The sequence below is a fragment of the Aythya fuligula genome, chromosome 5, assembly GCF_009819795.1.
Source record: "Aythya fuligula isolate bAytFul2 chromosome 5, bAytFul2.pri, whole genome shotgun sequence".
Classification (NCBI taxonomy): domain Eukaryota; kingdom Metazoa; phylum Chordata; class Aves; order Anseriformes; family Anatidae; genus Aythya; species Aythya fuligula.
In genome coordinates this window covers 19,896,585-19,915,962 of record NC_045563.1, presented here as the reverse complement: position 1 = coordinate 19,915,962, position 19,378 = coordinate 19,896,585, and the positions used below count along the sequence as shown (strand labels likewise).

Here is a 19,378-nt window from a genome sequence, read left to right as displayed (position 1 = left end):
CACCTGCACATCCTGCCCCTCACAAGTACACCCAGCAGTGGAGCTGACGTCTCTCGGGCCTGCCTTAATAGTGGGGAAGTTAATCAAAAGTTGTTACTTCAAGTCACAGGAGCATCAAACCAGCCATTCCTCCTCACAGTCTGCCCTTACAGAAGGGTCAGGAAAGATTGGGAACAGGGACAGGAAAACAAGTTTGCTTCCTTAATCTCTGTTACCAAGATAAAGTATATATCAGTAAGGTGTTTTTTTTTTTCAAGCTGAGCGTTTCCAGCTGGCACCGATAAGAGTTCTAGGAATTGATGTATTTTCCTAAACAGAGCAAGGATAGTTCTGCCCAGCACCAGATCCATTTGATAGGGCTTTATCAAATGATAAAGTTTGAGCTTTATCAGCAAAGTCCCTTGCCACACAGAGCCTGAATAGCCACTTACAGTCCTGTTTGTCCCGTGGGATGAGCCACATGATAGTTAAAGGCAGTGTAAGTGTCGGTGCCCAGTCTTGGGCAATTCCCACTGAGACTTTTTTGGGCACCTGGCTGTCGGGCCTGATCTGCTGTGACTGCCTCCAGCCTCGTGGCCATTGCCTTCCTGGCAGAGCTGCACGGGGATTTGTGCATGCACACAGGGATTTAACCCAGGGCTCTTTGCCACTCACAGAGCACTCCAGCACTGCCATGCTGAGCAGCCTTTCCTTTCCAGTTTCTACAGGGAAGCTTGTTTTCCCCGTGATGTCTGGATTGAAACCTGGGACAAAGGTGGGGAGAGCTGCAGGGGTTGTTCTCAAACCCAGTGAGATGCCTCCTAGCCTCGCGTCTACCTGAGTAACTGTGTGCTTCAGATTCTTTGGGTTTATCTGGTGTATATCGCATGGGGATGTCCACACAGGGCATTTCTACTACCACACCAGAAAAACAGTGACCCATAACTGTGATGTGAGGTCCCCGTGATCCATTTCCTCCTTCTGCTCTTAATTAAAATGACCAGAAACACTCTGTTCCAAGCCTGTTCTGCCCCTTCACAGTCTGCTGTCCATCAGGAAAAGATCTGGCCGCTAAGTGGCTAGACCTCGCAAAGCTGGGGAAGAACGCATTTTTCCCCAAAACTTCCTTGAGGACTCTTGGTGGAAAAAACCTGCATTTCTTATCGAGCTTGCCACCCACGCACAAAAAAAACTTGACGTGTGAGCAAACAGGCAGCAGCCCCGGGGCCTCACCCCCTCCGGCAGTGTTTCTTCATCTCCCCAAGCTGGCCATGAGGCTGGTCCTGCTCCTCGCTGTGCTGCTGCTCGCCCGCGGCGCCGTCCGGTGAGTGCAGCGGGGTTCGTGGCTCTCCCTCGCGGCAGCAGGAGGAGCGGGGGGAGATGCTCAGCTGGCTCCCCATGGCCACGGGGATGCCCAGGAAGGGGTCTGGTGGCTGAGGTGCTGGGGGAGACCTGTGCTTGGACCCAAGCCTCCTCCCACGGGCACAGCTATGGAAGTGTGATTCTATGGCAAGCGTCTGAACTAGACCACCGAAGCGTACCCTGACGGAGCTCATTGCTTGCTGTTACTTGCAATGTGTGAGTTCTATTTCAACCATTTTGAACTTTAATTTCCAAAATGACACGTACACCCAAATCCACAAGCTTTCGGGTCCCCATAACATCTGACTGATGCTGACAGTACATGATTTTGTGGCACTGTCGCCACGCTGCATGCACCGGCTTATCCAAATGTGAGGCCAGCCTCTCACCCCCTGCCCATCTCTGCCACCCCTCGCTGGCCAGGATCCCGCTGAGGAGGATGAAGTCCCTGAGGCACAGGCTGGAGGAGCAGGGCTTACTGGAGGCCTCCCCGAACACGCTGCCTTCCCGCGTGGGATCCAAATTCTTCTCCGGCCTTACGAGTGGTGTCACCACAGAGCCCCTGGAGAACATCATGGATGTGAGTGTGGCCGGAGGGTGCTGTTGATGTCCATAAGTCTGCTCATTTCGGGGTGGGTGTTGAGAAGTTCTAGCCCTGTAAAAGAGGAAATTCTGCTGTCAATAGCTCTGCTCCCCTCAAAACCCTCCCTCTCCCCCGTGGCAGGCCGAGTACGTGGGCGCCATCTCCATCGGCACGCCGCCCCAGCAGTTCCTCGTGCTCTTCGACACCGGCTCCTCCGACCTGTGGGTGCCCTCGGTGGACTGCTCCAGCCCAGCCTGCGGTGAGCGGTGGGACTTGCTCCGGGCGAGGGCTGGCTGGCATTGCCCGCGCCGTGCCCATTGCTCCGAGCAAGCGTGGGGCGCCGACACTCCTCCTGTTGGTGCGGGCAGTCATGGTGCTGCTGCGCCAGGCAGAGAGTGAGCGGGGAGAAGGCTGAGGCTCTCCCCGAGGAGAGCGGGGCTGCAGGCTGCGGGAGATGCTGCAATTCAGAGCCAGCGGGTGCCTCGAGGCAGCCCCAGGCCTGCCCGGAGAGTGATGTGCGAGGTGAGATGGGGTGGATGCCAGTGAAGCGTGTTGTCCATTTGCTACCTGGAGCTGTGTAGAGACAGCCCGAGGCATGGTTTGGCCCAGGTGCTGCTCAAATGGTCATTTAGCAGTGTGCTAGCTCTGTACAGCACCAGGTGCCAGCAGGCTAGAAGGAAACAGATCTCCTTTCCTCCGGCAAGAGCAGATATTGCCCAGAGGACAAGGATTTGGCCCATCTTGGGGCCAAAGCGGCCCTTGGAGGTAGGTACCGGGGCCTGCCCATGTTGATGGCCTCGGGAGCTCAAGGAATCCTCCCGTGGGTTCTGCCTTGGCCCTTCTCTGCGGGGAGGGTCAGCGCTGTGACCAGCCACCCCTTCTGCCCCTGCAGTCGGCCACGAACGCTTCAACCCCAGGCTGTCTGCCACGCACCAGGCCACCGGCCAGCCTGTCTCCATCCAGTACGGCACCGGCAGCATGAGCGGGGTCTTGGCCTACGACACCGTACGCGTGAGTCCAGCTCCTGCGGTGCCCAAAGGGGCGCTGCAAGGCGGGATAGAAACAGGGCAGAGCCAAAGCTTGGTTCCTGCAAGGGGCCGTGTCCTGCATTTCCAAAGCTTCTTCGCTTGGTGGTTCTCCAGCCCTGTCCTGTGCTCTCAGGGCTCTCAGACCTTCTCGCTGTTGCCATCAGCTGGACAGCAAACACTGCGTACTGTGGCTGCTTGGAGCCAAGCAGGTGCTGAGCAGCCTGCGAGATGCTTCCAAGCAGGGTGAATTGAGTCCCAGTCATCCACAAGTGACTGGCAGCAGGAAAATGAAAAAGCCTTCCCTCTGGTGCCAGTGCAAGGTGTTGGCGGGTAAACTGGAGCCTTTCTAGCAAGGGTGCCTTTTGGAGTTGCTGGGTGCTTCTCTGTACAAGTCCTTTAGCCCTCCTGTGTAGTCTGAGCTCACTACAAGCCCAGGTAAGGTTCCTGCATGCAGGGAGGCAAATCAAGCCTTGCCTGGACACCAGAACATAGAAATCTGCCCTTTTTCTGGAGCAAGCAGCACTCTTTGGGGATTTAATCGAACAATAATCACATCCCAGCCACTGCTGCATCAATAACGAGCAGACCAGGACTAAAAGCCTCCCGGCTCCCCTCCAGCCCCGTCCGGCTCCCGGGGAGGACGTGGGGATGCTGCCTGGGGTTTGGTGCCCTCTGCCGCCGGGCAGAGCGGGCAGCTGCTGCCACCAGCCTGGCAGAGCCCCGCAGGGCAGGACAGAGCTGAGCGTTGCCTTGTGCATTCCTCACAGCTGGGTGCTGGCTTATCTCAGGGCTCCCAGGAGAGGACGGAGCATGTGGGGAGTGCTCCAGAGGGTTCCCCGCTCTCTCTGGGGGCAAAGCATGTGTTTTTTTCCAGAACGGAGCACATCTTCTTCCCTTCTTTTCTCTACCAAGGTTGGAAACATCCAGATCAGCAACCAGGCCATCAGCCTCAGCAAGAAGGAGCCCGGCTCCTTTCTGACCCACCACGCCTTCGACGGCATCCTGGGGCTGGCCTTCCCCAGCATCGCCTCTTCTGGGGCCGTCCCCGTCTTTGACAACATGATGAGCCAGGGCCTGGTGGCCGAGGACCTCTTCTCCATCTACCTCAGCTCGTAAGTGGGGACCAGCGGAGCCCCCTCGGTCCGCAAGTAGACAGCTGCTCAGCATGCCTCTGCTGTCCCCTCTCACCTCCAGCAAGAGCAGGACGGGCAGTTTCGTGATGCTCGGAGGCATGGATTCCTCCTGCTTCTCCGGCAGGCTCCGCTGGATCCCCCTCTCTGCCGAAACGTACTGGCAGATTGCTGTGGACCGGTAAGCCCTGCTCTGCACAACCCAAAGCTTTCCTAGAAGGGAGAAATCTGTCACAAAAGCCAAACGTTCAGCTTAGAAAATTCACAAAATCTAAGGGATGGGGCAGGACCCACGCGAATTCCTCGCCCACACGTAGGCAGAAGGCTCTCTGGGGCTGTTTTCCAGCATCATCATGCGCGGCCGGGTTGTTGCGTGCCCGAGGGGCTGCCAAGCCGTGGTTGACAGCGGCACCATGCTGCTGGCCGGACCCCCCCGAGACGTCGCCACCATCCAGCGCCACATTGGGGTCTCCGAGTACCCCAGCGGCCAGGTGAGGGCAGGGGGAGAGGATCCATGTGGTTGGGACCAGGGTAGGTCCTGCCTTCACCGGTGGGGCTGCCAATTCTGCGCCCTCCTTGTGGAGGCTCCTTGGAGATCTCCAAAAGCCACCGGGACGTGGTCCTGGGCACCTTGCTCTGGGTGGACCCAGAGGTGCCTCCAGCCTCATCCATTCCACGATTCCTTGAAGGCAGCTCGCTGCCTGGAAGTTACAGCCACCCCCGGGCCGTCCCCGCAGGTTGCCTCTCTTCACCTGGTGCTCTCTGGAAGCATCGCCCGTGGCGTGCTGCTTTCAGCCCCTCATGCTGCGTTTTCCCTCGCAGTACAAGGTCAGCTGCAGAGCCGAGAAGAGCTTGCCTGATATCATCTTTGTCATCAGGGGAACCAAGTTCCCCGTGCCTGCCAAGACTTACATCCAGCAGGTGAGTGCCTGCCGCACAGCCAGCCTGGGGGCAGCTCTTCTTCCCCCGCCCCAGGGCACGAGGGCATAAGTGACGGGCGGGCTGCACCATGCCACCAATATATATATATGCACAGCATTTTTAACTTATTATTATTATTACTAATTATTAATAGCTCATTATTATTTAGTTATTTAACTTGCTATTAACTTCTATCAAGTCAGCACTTGCTATTAAACTTCCCTGCGATCACCAGCTGTATTTCAAGGCTTCTCATCTAAGCCCTGGTCCATCTTAATGCTCCCTAAATATGGACGTTGGGGATTTTAACACATTAAAAGGATCTTGTGCTGCTTCCTGAGCTTTGCAGCTAGCTGAACGGGGAGAATTCAGGCTCACTGTTTGCCCTAAATTTGCAGATCTACCTCGGCTATTGCAAGAGCGGCTTTGAGAGCATCACCGTCCCCACGGAGCTCTGGATCCTGGGTCAGGTTTTCCTCCGCCAGTACTACAGTGTTTTTGACAGAGCCCACCGCCGGGTGGGCTTAGCCCCGGCAGCGCAGCAGTGCTGAGTGCCCCAGGGACCCCCGCACCCCCTGCACCGAGCCCGGCGTGCTGGGGGCTTCCGCAGCCTGCAGATTCATCGGCTCCCGGCCCCGGTGTCTGTTGACGGAGGAGCGAGTTTGTCAGAATTTGACAAATGATTTCTTTCTGTTGCAAAAATGCAATCCGGATCCTGGGTGGCTTCGCTCGTCTGGTTCTTTTAGCAACGGTTCTGGGCAGTAACGGGTCTGCGGTGAGAATAAAAAGATTGGAAATTGCTTGGAGTCTTTATTGCATGACACAGGGAAGGGGGAGGCGGAATTTGGGATATAATTGCGCGTGTCCAGAAGGGGCCCTTTCACCCAGAGCCCTGTATATCAGCACATACACACAGGACATACGTTTTTAGGGCACAACACAACCTGCTTGTGGGGCTGGCTTTCAGCTTCAGCTCTGTTCGCTGCTGCTCTGGAGCTTGGGTTGCTAGGAAGGAGATCGCCACAAGGACAACCAGGATACAGAATGCTGTCATCTCACTACAACACCATCCTCAACACGAGGCTTTCCCAGTTTAGTTTTTAAATGCAATAAGAGCATTTGCCTATTTGCTTTGTGCACCTTCCCCAGCAAGAAGGCTGCCATGCCAGCCTGTGGCGATCCCTTCTGCTTCCCAGGGTCTCCCCAGCAGCGTTGTGCCCGGTGTGACAAATATTTTGCAAAAAAAAGCCAGCTCAGCTGGTAAAAGGCTCGCAAGGCTTCTTATTTTCATCTCCAGCCTAGCTGAAGAGTGGGAGCAGCTGCCCGGCTTGGGAACATTTCCGTTTTTCTCCGTAAATCCTGGCAGGATGCGGGCAGGGGCAGGCGGCACAGGGCCAGCGGGGAGCGCGATGCCAGGGCTCCACGCAGGGCTGGAGCCTGCAGCTCCCGCTGGGTCCAGACTTTCCATTCCAGGGGTCAGCCAAGCCCAGGCTGTTCTTCCTTCCTCTCCCACGTGCAGATAGCAACCATCCTCCGTCCTCACCTTGCTCGGAGCTGGCCTGAGGCTGGTGCTCGCTGGTGCAGGCTCCCTCTTTGTTTTCCTCCAGTGCCCCATGCGCAGGACAAGGTGACTGTGCCCGCAGCCACAGCTCCGATGTGGCACTGTGGTGCCCGAACCAGAGCCGAGTGTCTCTGATGCCGCCAGCACAGGCAACCTTTGTGTTGTCCTGGCTGGCAGCATCCCCAGAAATTCTTGCCCCAGTGGGTCCCAGTTTTGTCCCCCAGTGGGTCCCAGTTTTGCAGACAGACGGATGGGGACGAACCAGGACCCCAGCAGCACGGTTCCTCTGGTCTGTGCGGGACTGGGGTTTTGCATCACCCCGATGGCCCTGCACAGGGACGAGGGGGTGACAGAGAAGGAGCCCTGCATGTCCCCGAGCCAAAGCCAGGATCCCAGTTAGCGCTACTTAGGGAAGGGCTCAACGCCGGGCCATCAGGAGCTGCTGTCACCCTGGGCAAGGCAAGGAGCTGGAAGAACCTCAGGTCTCAGCTCCTGCTCGATGCCAGGAGCAGGGCTGGGAGCCCTCAGGGAAGGGGACAGAAACACCTCTGTGTGAAGGGAAAAGCACCTGGCACCTGTGCTGGTGAAGCTGTCAAGGAAAACCCCGTATTTACCTGCTGGACGTCGGTGCATGTTTAAGCAAACACATTCCAGTGCTGCTCCTGAGCCCCTGGCATTGGTGCTCGGTGGAGCCCCTGGTGCAAGCCCCTTCACCCATCACAAACTCACAGCCACCGTGTTGTCCCCTGGCCGTGGCCACCCCCTGTCCCTTCCCCAGGCAGTGCAGGAGGGCTCGGTGCAGCACCCACTGGGGCTGGGACACCGGGGGGTCCTTGCCCTGCACCTTGCAGCAGCCTGGGGACCGCAGCCAGCCCCACGCTGGCCCCACAACTCCCAGGGCCTCCCAGCAACACCACAGGGCACCAGGAAATGTTTCTTCCCCAGCCCAGCCTGCGCCAAGCATCCCCACGGGCAGGCCGTGCGGCTCCCCGCTGAAGATGGCGAGCCCTCAGCTTGACATTCCCCCCGTGTCCTCTGCGGACATTGCGATAACGCCCACCCTGCCGTTTGCCTTTCTTATCGGGGCAGCCGGCCAAACAAGCCCGGCGCTGTATATAGGGAGCTCAGCCCGGGCAGCGGGCACATTCGCCGCCTCTCCGCTGGCTCCGGTGCGCCTCGCTGCGAAGAGCCACGATGAAGCTGCTCCTGCTCCTCGGCTTGGTGGCCCTGGCCCAATGCCTCCCCTCCAAGTGAGCGCTGGGGGGGTGGTTGGGTGGTGGGCATGCTGCTGGGGTGGTCCCCAGGACCCCCTGAGGATGATGTGGGGGGAACTGGGCTGTAAAAGCATCGTGGAGGGGTCACGGCTGGGGTGGCGCACGGCAGGGTTGGGGGACAGCCCCCCAGCCATCACCCTGGCCAAGGCACAGTGCGGGTGGCCACGGTCCCTAGGAGGGGCTGCAGGAAGGGGCGCAGAGCGAGGGCACAGCGCAGCCCCCAGCACAGCCCTGCCCTGAGCCCCGTCCCCTCCCGCACCCCAGGATCCCGCTGAGGAAGATGAAGTCCCTGCGGCAGAGGCTGGAGGAGCAGGGCTTGCTGGAGCACTTCCTGAAGCAGCACCCCCACAACCAGGCCTCCAAATATTTCCCCATCCTCGCCGGCACCACCTCCTCTGAGCCTCTGCAGAACTACATGAACGTGAGCGTGGCACCAGCATGGCCCCCGTGGGGCTGCGGGCCCCTAACCATCCCCCTTGCCCCCATCCCGTCCCTCCTCCCCCTCCTGTCCCCCTGCCTAACCCTCCCCACTTTGACAGAACGAGTACTACGGCACCATCTCCATCGGCACGCCGGCCCAGGAGTTCACCGTCATCTTCGACACCGGCTCCTCCAACCTGTGGGTGCCCTCGGTGTACTGCTCCAGCCGGGCCTGCGGTGAGTGTCACGGGGCGGGGGGACACCGGGGACCCCCGGGTGGGCTGCAGGAGGTGTCCCCGTCCCTGGGGGTGCCGAGCGCTGGGGACGCAGCCAGCCCCGTGCCGCAGTGGCAGCAGGGTGTTGGGACAGGCCGTGACTGTCCCTCTCCCGTACCCGCAGAAAACCACAAGCGCTTCAACCCCTCCGAGTCCTCCACCTTCGTGAGCACCAACGAAAGCGTCTCCATTGCCTATGGCACCGGCAGCATGACCGGCATCCTGGGCTACGACACCGTCACCGTAAGGCAGCGGCCGGCTGGCTGCCCGTCCCATGGGGCACGGGGACACGGGGACACCGTGCGCCCCAACCCAGCCTGTCCCCTTCTCCCTGTCTCTCTGACCAGGTCTCGAGCATCCAGGTCGCCAACCAGATCTTTGGGCTGGCTGAGACCGAGCCCGGCACCATCTTCTACTACTCCCCCTTCGACGGCATCCTGGGGCTGGCTTTCCCCAGCATCTCCTCCTCCGGGGCCACCCCTGTCTTTGACAACATGATGAGCCAGGGCCTGGTGGCTGAGGACCTCTTCTCCGTCTACCTGAGCAAGTAAGCCCTGCGGAGCCGCCCAGCCCTGCCAGGGGACGTTCTCCCCTCGGCAGCACGGGGTCCTGAGCCACGGGACGGCTGTGTCTGATGGTTCCCCCCTTCAGGGACGACAAGAGCGGCAGCTTCGTCCTCTTCGGTGGCATTGACCCTGCCTACACCACCAATGGCATCAGCTGGATCCCGCTCTCCGCCGAAACCTACTGGCAGATCACCATGGAGAGGTACTCCTGGAGGTGACGCTGTGGGCGCTCGGCCCCTGGCCCCTCCGGGAGCTCACCCTCTGTCTCCTGCAGAGTCTTCGTCGGCGAGAGGTCCGTCGCCTGCTATTTCAGCTGCCAGGCCATCGTGGACACCGGCACCTCGCTGCTGGCTGTGCCCACCCTCGCCCTCAAACGCATCTATAAAGCCCTGGGTGCCAACTCCGAAGGCGAGGTGAGGCGGGCGGGGAGCATGGGACTGTTGGGGACCCCTTGTTTTGTCCCTTCTGATGGCCAAAGCCAACCGGCTGCTGGTCCCCATGGGACAAGCAGCTGTGTCAGGGTGGCTGCTGACCCCATCCCCACTGCAGATCAGCTGCAGCGCCGTCAGCAGCCTGCCCGACATCGCCTTCAAAATCAACGGCAAGAAATTCACCGTGCCAGCCAATGCCTACGTGATAGAGGTGAGCACCCCGCGGGGACAGGGACAGGGACAGGGATGGACCCTGCAGGGGGAGGTGTGTGTGTGGGGGGGGGGGTCCGGGCAGCTGGTGACCATCTTTGTCCACATCTTCGGCTGCAGAGCGATGGGTTCTGCAGCCTCGGCATCGAAGGCATGGACACCCCCACCGAGTCGGGCGAGCTCTGGATCCTCGGGGACGTCTTCATCCGCGAGTACTACGTCATCTTCGACAGGGCCAACAACAAGGTGGGGCTGTCCCCGCTGGCCTGAGCGCACACTCCCCCAGGCCAGGCCGGCCCCTGCGCTCCTGCCCCCCCCTGGTGCTGTCACTGCGCACAATAAAGCCATGGAAAAGCATCCGCGTGCTGAGTTTCTCTGGAAAGGGCTGGACCGGGCCCCACATCCCCGCGGCGTGGGCAGGCTGTGGCCCCATAATGTCGGGCTGAGGTCATGCTGGGTGGGATCTCAGCGCGGGGAGGTGACCCCCTGCCGCGGCGGATGCTGCCCAGGAGCGCTGCTGGCTGGGTGTTTATCAGGGACAAGCCGCTGCCGCGCTGGCACGGCTCGCCCACGCCGTGTTTGTTCCTGGCACACAGCTCGCCAGGAGGGCCGGCACAGGATGCTGAGCCCCCGAGAGCTCCTGGGTGGCTCTTCCCCAGCCCCTGGCAAGCCACACGTGGCTCCTGCGTGTGCAGAGGGCATCCAGCACCTCTGCCTGGGGATGCAGGGGATGGTGGCAGATGCTGCCCGGTGCCACCTCCGGGTCCCACCGGTGGCACAGCCCCTGCCTGCTCCCCGCGGTGCCCCCGGCTGTGCAAACACCCCACACCTCGCTCGCTGGGGGCCGGAGGCTGCCGATAAGTGCTGAGCCATGCCACCAACCGGGGTGCATGGGCTGGCTTATCGGGGTGCCTGGCACGCCTCATCCGGAAACGCCTCCGTGCCCTCAGGCATAAGGGCAGGTGCCCCGGTGCCACCGCACCACGTCCCTGCGCCATGAGGTGGCTGTGGCTGCTGGGGGTGGTGGTGGTTGCCCACACCCTGGAGACCAGGTGAGGGGGACACCGGCGGTCGGGGCAGGAGGACCCCAGGACCCAAACCCGTCCGTCCCCGTGCTCAGCATCAGCCTTTCATGCAGGGTCAGCCTGCACCGGAGGAAATCGCTGCGGCGAGCACTGCTGGATGGCGGGGTGCTGGGGAGCGTCCTGCTGCAGCAGACCCCCTCCCCAGCAGCCAGGTATCACCCCACCGCCGCCACCGAGCCCCTGGCAAACTACATGGACGTGAGTGCTTGGCAGGGAACCCCAGTGCAGGGACACGGGGACATGTGGGGGGGGATATGGACAGTTTGGAGGGGGCTGGGGGCAGTGACACACACACACACACACACTCGGTGCCCTTTGTTGGCAGCTGGAGTACGTGGGCACCATCTCCATCGGCACGCCACCGCAGGAGTTCTCCGTCATCTTCGACACCGGCTCAGCCAACCTGTGGGTGCCCTCGGTGTACTGCTCCAGCCGGGCCTGCGGTGAGTGTCACGGGGTTGGGGGACGCCGGGGACCCCCGGGTGGGTGGGTCTCAGCTCTCCCGTCGCTGCAGCCAACCACCGGCGCTTCGACCCGGCGCGCTCCTCCACCTACCGCGGCACCACCACCAGCGTGGCCACCTGGTACGGCACCGGCAGCATGGTCGGCGTCCTGGGCTACGACACCGTCACCGTGAGCACCCGTGGGCGAGCCGGGGCATGGAGCTGGGCCGGGGGGTGAGGCAGGGGCATCCCCGAGCCTCCCCACTCTCCCCACCAGGTTGGGAACATCCAAGTGCCGAACCAGGTGTTTGGGCTGAGCCTGTCGGAGCCTGGCTCCTTTCTTGCCCGCGCGCCCTTCGACGGCTTCCTGGGGCTGGCCTTCCCCAGCATCTCCTCCTCTGGCGCTACCCCGATTTTTGACAACATGATGAGCCAAGGCTTGGTGTCCCAGGACCTTTTCTCCATCTACCTGACCCCGTAAGTGCTGGCAGGATCCAGGCAAACCCCTCTTCGTGCTTTCGGGGTAAGCTGGTGGCCCCACACAGTGCAAATGATGGGGAAAGCCTCTCATCGAGGTGAGCCCAGAACCTGCTTTGGGAACAACACGTGCAGCACCGGGCTCTCGGCAGCAGCCCTCTGAGGTGCACGGCTCCTGCTGGGGGGCTGGGGGGCAGCAGCACCCCCAGCTCCACGGCCCTTCCCCTCCCTGCCTCCTCCTGACCCAGCAACAAGCAGAACGGCAGCTTCGTGCTGTTCGGCGGCATCGACGACACCTACTTCACCGGGAACCTGAGCTGGATCCCGCTGAGCGCCCAGTCCTACTGGCAGATCAAGGTGGACAGGTAGCGCCGGGACGTGGCAGGGGGAAGGGGGCCCTGGCAAACAGGGGGGAGGCGCCTGGCCTCATGGAGCCCGCTGTGCCCCCCCAGCATCACCATGTACGGCCGCCCCATCGCCTGCCCCTACGGCTGCCAGGCCATCGTGGACAGCGGCACCTCGCTGCTGGCCGGCCCCAGCCGCAGCGTGGGCAACATCCACTACGAGATGGGGGCCAGGCGCAGCCCCAGCGGCGTGGTGAGCTCACGGGGACGGGGACGGGGAAGCTGGTGGCTCCCTGCGAGGGCTGAGGCCACGCTGTCCCCTCCCCGCAGTACTTGGTGAGCTGCAGCTTCATCCGGCTCCTGCCCGACATCGTCTTCGTCATTGCCGGCACCCAGTTCCCGCTGCCCCCCCAGGCTTACATCCTCCAGGTGAGCACCGAGCAGGGGCACCTGGCACCTGAGGCCTTGCTGCCCCTCACCCTGTCCCCACCAGCAGGAGGACGGCTCCTGCATGAGCGGCTTCGAAGGCTACGCCCTGCCCACGGCCACCGGCGAGCTCTGGATCCTTGGGGACATCTTCCTGCGCCGCTACTACAGCGTCTTCGACAGGGCCAACGGCATGGTGGGGCTGGCACCTGCCGTCTGATGCATGCCACGGCGCCTGGCCACAATAAAGTCCCCAGCTGGGCAGCACGGGCAGGTCCCTCCTGCCCCCAAAGCCACACCGGGCTGGACGAGAACCTCCGGGACCGTGCCAAACCACCCTGAGCTGGGCTTGGTGGGCGCAAGCAGGAGCAGGGAGCATAAATACCAGGGTGACTTTATTGGGGGAGGGAGTAGCTGGCACTGGCCCCCTGGCCCCACAGCCTCCTGCGCCATGGGGCGGTGAGGAGCTGGGGGACCCCGCGCCCTCCGCCCAAGAGAGCGGGGCGCGGGGACGTGTCACCACCCCGGGGTGCTCGGCACGGCCACCTGCGTGCCTCAGCGCCCCGTCCCCAGCCACGCCTGGCCAGCCAGGCCTGCTGGTCCTGCAGCCTTCCTCCTCCTCCTCCTCCTCCAGGCAGGGTGGCTCTAGGGAGCCGCGTGCCCGCCGGGGCTCTCCCTGCTGGCTGTTGGCACGGCCGAGGGGTCCGCGTCCCCGGGATGCCCCTCAGCGTCCCGCCTCGACCCAGGGCTGCCCGTGGGAGCTGGGGGTCCCGTGGCCTCTGCAGGGGGGGGCAGCAGGGGGCAGAGCAGCAGCCGAGAGCCCCCCACGGTGCTGGGGGGGGCTCGGGGTGGTGGAAGGGGGCTCCCCCCCAGGAGAGGGGCCGAAGGGGGCAGCGTGCAGCAGGAGCTGGGCCAGGCGGTGGCGGGGAGGCTGGGGGGTGCCGGTGGGCTCCTTGTGGGACGGGGATGGGGACGGGGACGGGGACACGTCGCTGCTCTGCAGTGGGAGCTGGGTGTCTGCGGTGGAGGGAGAGATGCTCCTGGTTAACATCACCACTGGCCCAGTGTCCCTGGGGTGGAGGGGGGGGGACACAAAAGCCACAACACAAACGGGTGCCGAGCCCCCGGTACCTTGGCAGGCGGGGCAGCAGGCAGCAGGCAGCGCAGGGGGCTCGGTGCAGGAGTGGGGGCACGGCCTCTCCTCGCAGCTCACCTCCCCGAGCTGCAGCGGCAGGAGGAGGAGGAGGAGGAGGAGGATGAAGAGGAAGGAGGCAGGGGAGAGCCGCCCGCTCCCCGGCGCAGCCCCACGGGTGCCCCACGGGCTCACCTGGCACGTGCAGCGGGTGCAGGGCTGTCCCTCGGGGCTGAAGGTCTGCCCGTTCACCACCTTCCTGCCCTCGTAGTTGCAGTCTAGGGGTGCCGGGGAGGGGGGGCAGCAGCGCTCAGAGCGGGGCGGGGGGGCACCGGCAGGGTGGGGGCCGCGGTCCTGTGCCCCCTCCCCGGGCTCTCACCGTTACAGACTGGGCAGCACTCGCCCTCGGGGTGGAAGGGGTAGGTGCAGAAGATGGCACAGTCCACGGGCGAGCAGGCCACCGAGCCCAGCTGGCAGGGAGAGACGGGAGGGCTGGGCGTTAGCGCGGGTTTGGGGAGGGGGGGGAAGCCCCCAGAGGCTCAGCGGCTTCGTCCTACGATGGGAAAAAGCCAGAGGGACGGGAGCCAAGAGCATCCTGCAGCACCCGGACCCTCTGCTCCGGGCCAAAAGTGCCGCACCGGTGCCGTGGGCTCGGCCCCCACCCTGGGGAAAGGCACCCACCCCAAAACCTGGCCGCCGCAGCCCTCACCAGGCAGATGCAGCTGAGGCAGGGGTCCAGGAGGGACGGGAAGGTCTCGTTGTTGTAGAAGATCTGTCCCATGTAGGTACATCCTGCCAGGAGGAGAGCAGGCTTGCAGCCCTGGAGACCCCCAGGCTGGCTGGCTGTTGGGGGCAGCCTCACCCCGGCCCCTCCCAGTGTCCCCCCGGTCCCTGTCACCTGCCGAGCAGTCGGGGCAGCACTGCCCGGGGATGTGGATGGGGTAGGGGCACGTCTCCACGCAGTCCGTCCTCTTGCAGCTCACCGAGCCATCAGCCTGCGGGGGGGAGAGGCACGTGGCAGGGACTTTGGGCCCGTGCTGGTAGGCTTAAACCCCAAACTGACGGGTTTAAACCCCAAATCGAAGGGGCAAAAGCCCACGGAGCTGGGGAGCTGCCAGGGACCACGGCCACAAGCAGCCTGGTGTCCCGAGGGTAGGGCTGGGTGTCCCGGGAGCCCGGCTGGAGGAGAGGCAGAGGCAGCACGTTCGAGGCAGGAGGCAGCCGGAGAGGGACTTGGCTTCGGTGTCTAAACCTCTTTCCTTCCCAGAGCTGGTCTCTCCACGCCCCGCACGCCCAGGGATGCAGGGGATGGGGACGGGGACGGGTAGGAGGAGTGAAGCAGAGCAGGTTCTCATTCACCTGGCAGATGCATAACTCACAGGGATCGCCCGGAGACCAGATCTGTCCGACGGGAAACTCGACCCCGTTGTCATCCACGAAGCAGCCTGGGGGGGGACAGAGACCCGGGTGGGGACAGGGACACCCACAGGGATGCGGGCACCCAGCCCACCAGCCTCTCCATGCACGTGGGTGGTGCACGAGCCCGCTCCCTGCCCAAAACCCCATGACTGTGCCCCCAAACGCCCATCCCATCCCCGTGTGTCCCCACATGCAGCTCCCCCAGCCGCCCCAGCCCGCAGGGACCCCCGTGCTGGCTCACCCGAGGGGCGCGGGGGGTCCCGGCAGGTGAAGCAGCACTGCCCGGGCCGCAGGTGCCGCTGGTGCTGGGGGCAGTCCAGCGCCGGGCAGGGGGCGAAGGAGCACTCCACCTCGCCACCCTGCAGAGACGGGGACACCTCACGCAGCGGCTCCGTGCTGGGGCCACCCGTCCTGCCCGCGGCGTCCCCTCCACCCCACGGGACACCAGACAAAGGCCGGGCCCCCCGGCAGGTTGCTGTGGGGTCCCCAGACCCACCCGGCAGACACAGGTGGTGCAGTCGTCCTCGTCCAAGCTGAAGCGGGCTCCGTGCACGTAGGTGCGGCCGCGGAAGCTGCACTTTGCTGGGGAGGAGAGAGGCGCTGAGGGCAGGGCTGGGCTGGGGAGCAGAGCACGGTCCTGCCTCGCCACGACCCCACGGCCCATCCCCGGCAGCGCCACCCACAGCCCCTCGCCCCCCGCCGCCTGGGGGTCCCACCTGGCTGGCAGGAGCAGCAGTCGGGCGGCGAGGCGCTGGGGCAGGAGCCCGGGGGGCACTCGGGGGAGATGCAGGAGACGTTTCCAGCCTGTGGAGCAGAGCAGAGCCCGGTGAGGTCATGGGGAGGCAAGCGTCTGCCCCACGAACTCCAGTCCATCACCCCAGCAGGGCCTGGCAGCGCTGGACACCACCACGGTGACAATTTTGGGGAGCTGCTCCTCCAGGGAAGAAAATGGCTTTGTCTTCCTGACGCTGAGCACAATGGGGACCTCCTGTGGGGTGGCACTTCCAAAACACCCACCCCCATCTCAACCTGCAGCTCCCATTTTGGCCCCTGCCCCACAGCTCCGGAGCCGCCTCCCCGAGCACTGTGACACCTCCCCAAAACGGGCACCCGGTGCCGACAAAGCCCAGCCCGAGGCATCCCAACAGTGCCATGAGGGATGGGAGCCGGGCCCCGCTCCCAGCCCACCCCCCTGCAGCACGGCGTGGACTCACCAGGCACACGCACACGGTGCAGTTGCCATCTGACGGGGAGAAGACGTCGCCCTCGGCACGGGCCACCCCCTCGTGCAAGCAGCCTGCAAACCAGAGGAGGGTCAAGGGGGGGCCCGTGCTGGGGCGCAGGGCTGGGGGCTGCCGGGGCTCACCTGTGCAGCTGGGGCAGCAGCCCCCGGCCGGGGCGGGCAGCGGGTGGGAGCAAGGCACGGGGCAGCTGACGGCCTCGCAGAGCACTCGTCCTCCCTGCGGGGGCAAGCACAGCTCAGCGCCACGGCCAGCTGCCACGGCGAGCAGCGGTACGGGGAGAGAGGGAGCTTACCTGGCAGGCACAGCTCCGGCACCCCGGCTCCATCCAGCGAGTGCCCGGCTCCCGGAGGGCCCCCCGGTACCAGCAGTGAGGGGCTGGCGCGGCCGTACCGGGGGCTCCCTCCCCGCGTGGGGACAGCTCGGTGGCCGGGGACACGGTGGTGGGGGAGGAGGGAGGAGGTTGGGTGCCCGGAGGTGCGGCGGGGAGGTGGGAAGAGGGAGAGCCCCTGGGGACCAGGAGGGGTCCCCCAGGGCCGGGAGGGAGCAGGACGAGCGTGGGGGGATGCTGCAGGGACTGCAGGATGGGTGAGGGTGCCAGGATGGACTTGGGGAAGCCTAGAAAGGAAGGAGCGGGCATCACTCAGGGAGCACGTGGGGTCCTGCTCACCCGCCCTGGCAAGAGGAGCCACCAGTTACCTTCGCAGGAGACCCTGTCACCGCTCAGCCGGTACCCGGGGCGGCAGGAGCACAGGTAGCTGCCTGGGGTGTTGTGGCAGGCGTGCTGACAGGCGCGTCTGTCTCCCGGCCGCCGGCACTCGTTGACATCTGGGGAACACGAGGACTCATCGGTGCCTGGGCAGGAGGCAGGAGCCGGCTCACGGGGGAGAGAAACCCCCTCCAGCACGACGCACAGGGGTGCCCACTGTCCCCGCAGCATGGGGCTCGTCGCGACACGGAGAGGGGCCGGCGCGCAGCGCTCACCCACGCAGGAGTGCCGGTTCCCGTGGAGGTGGTAGCCGGGCCGGCAGGAGCAGCGGTAGCTGCCCACGCTGTTCTTGCAGCGGTGCTGGCACGGCGTGGCCAGGCACTCGTCCGTATCTGCCGGGCAGAGGCTGAGGCTCGGCGGGCCCAGCTCGGCCCCGCTGGCCCCCGCCTGACCCCCGGCCCCGCGCACCCTGGCAGCTGTGGCGGTCGGCGGAGAGCTGCATGCCGGGGCCGCACTCGCAGACGAAGCCGCCCTCGGTGTTGACGCAGAGCCCCTCGCAGGCGGCGCTCAGGCACTCGTCAATGTCTGGGGGCGAGGGGGGACATCTAGGAGCCGGGGGACGCCGCCAGCCCCCCGCCGCGCCTCAACAACCCGCCCGGCTCACCGGTGCAGCGGACGCCGTTGGCCGTCTCCACCATGGAGAAGCCGAGGGGACAGACGCGGGCCACCTCCTGGCACCCACCATGGTTACAGGAGAGGTCGCAGCCGTACTCCCCGCACGTCCCCGGGGGCTCTGAAAGGCAAGCAGGGGCTCCGCGGGGCACCGGGGCCACCCCTGGAACCCTCCCACGCTCCCCCCTCCAACCCTGCGGCACCACAGCACTCGCTCCTGCCCCAGGAGGGGATAGGGACCCTACCTGGGCAGGTGATGCCCTGCTCTCCATCCGGGCACGAGCAGAGGTTGGGGGCGATGCAGAAGCCGCTGCCACAGCCGAAGGGGCAGAGAGCTGCAGGGCACGGGGACGGGGCAGCGGTCAGGGGCACGGGGATCCCCCCAGCCCCATCCTGGGGAGCGTGGTGGGGCCTGGGGCGCCTGTACTCACGCAGGGTGCACTGCCCGCTGCCCGGAGCCAGCATCCAGCCGGGGCAACATCCGCTGCCGAAGCCCGAGAAGCAGACGTGGGGCCCCACGCGGCGCCTGAGCGAGGGGCAGAGGCAGAGGGGCCGAGCCCATGAGGACGGGGAGGGGGACGCACGTGGGAGCGGGCACCCACGTGCCCACAGACGCCCCATCCCATGCAGTGTGAAGGCAGGCTCGGGGCGCACCAGGGCATGGAGTGAGCCCCCAACGAGATGGGACAGCCAGAGAGGACTCGCACCCCAGCTGGTCCAAGCGCCCCAGCGCATGGTGACAGGGGAGAAACGTCCCCGAGGAGCACAGGGACAAGGGTGGTGAGCCCCACGTGAGGCTCACGCTCTCCTCGCCCCCGTGCAGACGGAGCCACGAGCGGGTGCCAGCCCCAGGACGGGACGGGGAGCCCCAAAGGCAGCCGAGGGCTCGGCGTGCCACCGCTCCCAGGTGCGGCTGCGAGAGGGAGAAGGGAAAAAAAAGAGGGGGGACCCGGCTACCTCTCCACGGCAAAGCTGGCTGGTTTCTTCCTCCCGGGGTACACCCTGCCCTGGCCGCCCGGGAGGAACAGGGACACACAGGCAGCCTGGACGAGCAGCTCGAGCAACATGACAGGCGGCTCCAGCACGCTCGCAGCGCTGCCTTCCTGCCTGCCTTCCTGCCTGCCTGCCTTCCCCGGCGGCACGGCGCGGCACGGCGCGGCACGGCGCGGCACGGCACGGCACGGCACGGGCGCCTACCGCATGCTGGCCCTTGGCCCTGCTCCTCCTCCCGCCCGCCGGGCCGGGAACAATGCGGGGGGTGGAGGGAGGCGAGAGCGGGGAGCGCCGGGGGGGACCCGGCTCTCCTCCCACCCCGCGCGTGGGGATGCTCACCCAGCGCCTCCCCGGCTCGCCGAGCCCCCGCGCTCGCCCCCGGCTCGGTGACACCGCCGTGTGCCCCCCCGGGATGGGGTCCCCGAGGCCGCCTGCATGGAGAGGGAGCAGGGGGGGAAGCGAGCGAGCGGCGAGCGTCCCCCCTTCTCTCCTTTCCCACATCTGGCAAAGCTCCGGCCTGGCCTCTCCCCACCCCTCCTCCTCCTCCTGGCGGCACTGGGCTGCCTTCCCAGCCCTGCGCGGGGACCCACCAAAGAGGAGCACGCAGCAGATAAAGGGGCCAAAGTGGAGCGGGGCCGGTGGGGAAGGGCGCAGCGAGGGGCGAGGGGCGCTGCGGGGCCCCCCCCGGCACGGCGCG

The 19,378-nt window shown here is 64.8% G+C and overlaps 4 protein-coding genes across 4 annotated transcripts; 3 read left to right on the top strand and 1 right to left on the bottom strand.

Moving 5' to 3' along the window:
- The first annotated feature begins 1,663 nt into the window (after window positions 1–1,663).
- On the top strand, window positions 1,664–5,554 carry LOC116489514 (pepsin A-like). The gene is made up of 8 exons (XM_032187938.1): window positions 1,664–1,921; window positions 2,066–2,183; window positions 2,817–2,935; window positions 3,865–4,064; window positions 4,147–4,263; window positions 4,429–4,573; window positions 4,905–5,003; window positions 5,402–5,554. The coding sequence occupies exons 1-8, from the start codon at window positions 1,664–1,666 to the stop codon at window positions 5,552–5,554; spliced, it is 1,209 nt and encodes a 402-aa protein (XP_032043829.1).
- A 2,204-nt stretch (window positions 5,555–7,758) lies between these two features.
- On the top strand, window positions 7,759–10,010 carry LOC116490160 (pepsin A-like). The gene is made up of 9 exons (XM_032189124.1): window positions 7,759–7,814; window positions 8,103–8,259; window positions 8,378–8,495; window positions 8,658–8,776; window positions 8,881–9,080; window positions 9,185–9,301; window positions 9,374–9,512; window positions 9,649–9,741; window positions 9,861–10,010. The coding sequence occupies exons 1-9, from the start codon at window positions 7,759–7,761 to the stop codon at window positions 10,008–10,010; spliced, it is 1,149 nt and encodes a 382-aa protein (XP_032045015.1).
- Window positions 10,011–10,736: 726 nt separating this feature from the next.
- LOC116490159 (pepsin A-like) lies at window positions 10,737–12,735 on the top strand. Its single transcript, XM_032189123.1, has 9 exons — window positions 10,737–10,792; window positions 10,879–11,023; window positions 11,151–11,268; window positions 11,340–11,458; window positions 11,546–11,745; window positions 11,994–12,110; window positions 12,198–12,342; window positions 12,420–12,518; window positions 12,586–12,735. The coding sequence occupies exons 1-9, from the start codon at window positions 10,737–10,739 to the stop codon at window positions 12,733–12,735; spliced, it is 1,149 nt and encodes a 382-aa protein (XP_032045014.1).
- Window positions 12,736–13,160: 425 nt separating this feature from the next.
- Window positions 13,161–18,755, bottom strand: VWCE (von Willebrand factor C and EGF domains). Its single transcript, XM_032187937.1, has 20 exons — window positions 18,646–18,755; window positions 18,120–18,214; window positions 17,934–18,023; window positions 17,681–17,809; window positions 17,485–17,601; window positions 17,292–17,408; window positions 17,007–17,135; window positions 16,603–16,925; window positions 16,433–16,526; window positions 16,281–16,363; window positions 15,783–15,870; window positions 15,563–15,648; window positions 15,308–15,425; window positions 15,007–15,092; window positions 14,546–14,642; window positions 14,357–14,439; window positions 14,027–14,117; window positions 13,843–13,925; window positions 13,647–13,737; window positions 13,161–13,294 (listed from the first exon to the last, which is right to left on the bottom strand). Exons 1-20 carry the CDS (start codon window positions 18,753–18,755, stop codon window positions 13,161–13,163), a joined length of 2,244 nt encoding a protein of 747 aa, XP_032043828.1.
- Window positions 18,756–19,378: the final 623 nt, after the last annotated feature.

Excerpts from the sequence above, each read along its gene's own strand:
- LOC116490160 (XM_032189124.1), top strand. The coding sequence starts at position 7,759 with ATGAAGCTGCTCCTGCTCCTCGGCTTGGTGGCCCTGGCCCAATGCCTC. Across the intron at positions 8,260-8,377 it reads CTCTGCAGAACTACATGAAC|AACGAGTACTACGGCACCAT; the intron begins GTGAGCGTGGCA and ends CCACTTTGACAG. Across the intron at positions 8,777-8,880 it reads TGGGCTACGACACCGTCACC|GTCTCGAGCATCCAGGTCGC; the intron begins GTAAGGCAGCGG and ends CTCTCTGACCAG.
- LOC116490159 (XM_032189123.1), top strand. The coding sequence starts at position 10,737 with ATGAGGTGGCTGTGGCTGCTGGGGGTGGTGGTGGTTGCCCACACCCTG. Across the intron at positions 10,793-10,878 it reads GCCCACACCCTGGAGACCAG|GGTCAGCCTGCACCGGAGGA; the intron begins GTGAGGGGGACA and ends CCTTTCATGCAG. Across the intron at positions 11,024-11,150 it reads CCCTGGCAAACTACATGGAC|CTGGAGTACGTGGGCACCAT; the intron begins GTGAGTGCTTGG and ends CTTTGTTGGCAG.
- VWCE (XM_032187937.1), bottom strand. The coding sequence starts at position 18,755 with ATGTTGCTCGAGCTGCTCGTCCAGGCTGCCTGTGTGTCCCTGTTCCTC. Across the intron at positions 16,527-16,602 it reads GCCGGAGCTGTGCCTGCCAG|GGAGGACGAGTGCTCTGCGA; the intron begins GTAAGCTCCCTC and ends TTGCCCCCGCAG. Across the intron at positions 14,643-15,006 it reads GTGAGTTATGCATCTGCCAG|GCTGATGGCTCGGTGAGCTG; the intron begins GTGAATGAGAAC and ends TCCCCCCCGCAG.
- LOC116489514 (XM_032187938.1), top strand. The coding sequence starts at position 1,664 with ATGATTTTGTGGCACTGTCGCCACGCTGCATGCACCGGCTTATCCAAA. Across the intron at positions 4,574-4,904 it reads CCGAGTACCCCAGCGGCCAG|TACAAGGTCAGCTGCAGAGC; the intron begins GTGAGGGCAGGG and ends TTTCCCTCGCAG. Across the intron at positions 5,004-5,401 it reads CCAAGACTTACATCCAGCAG|ATCTACCTCGGCTATTGCAA; the intron begins GTGAGTGCCTGC and ends CTAAATTTGCAG.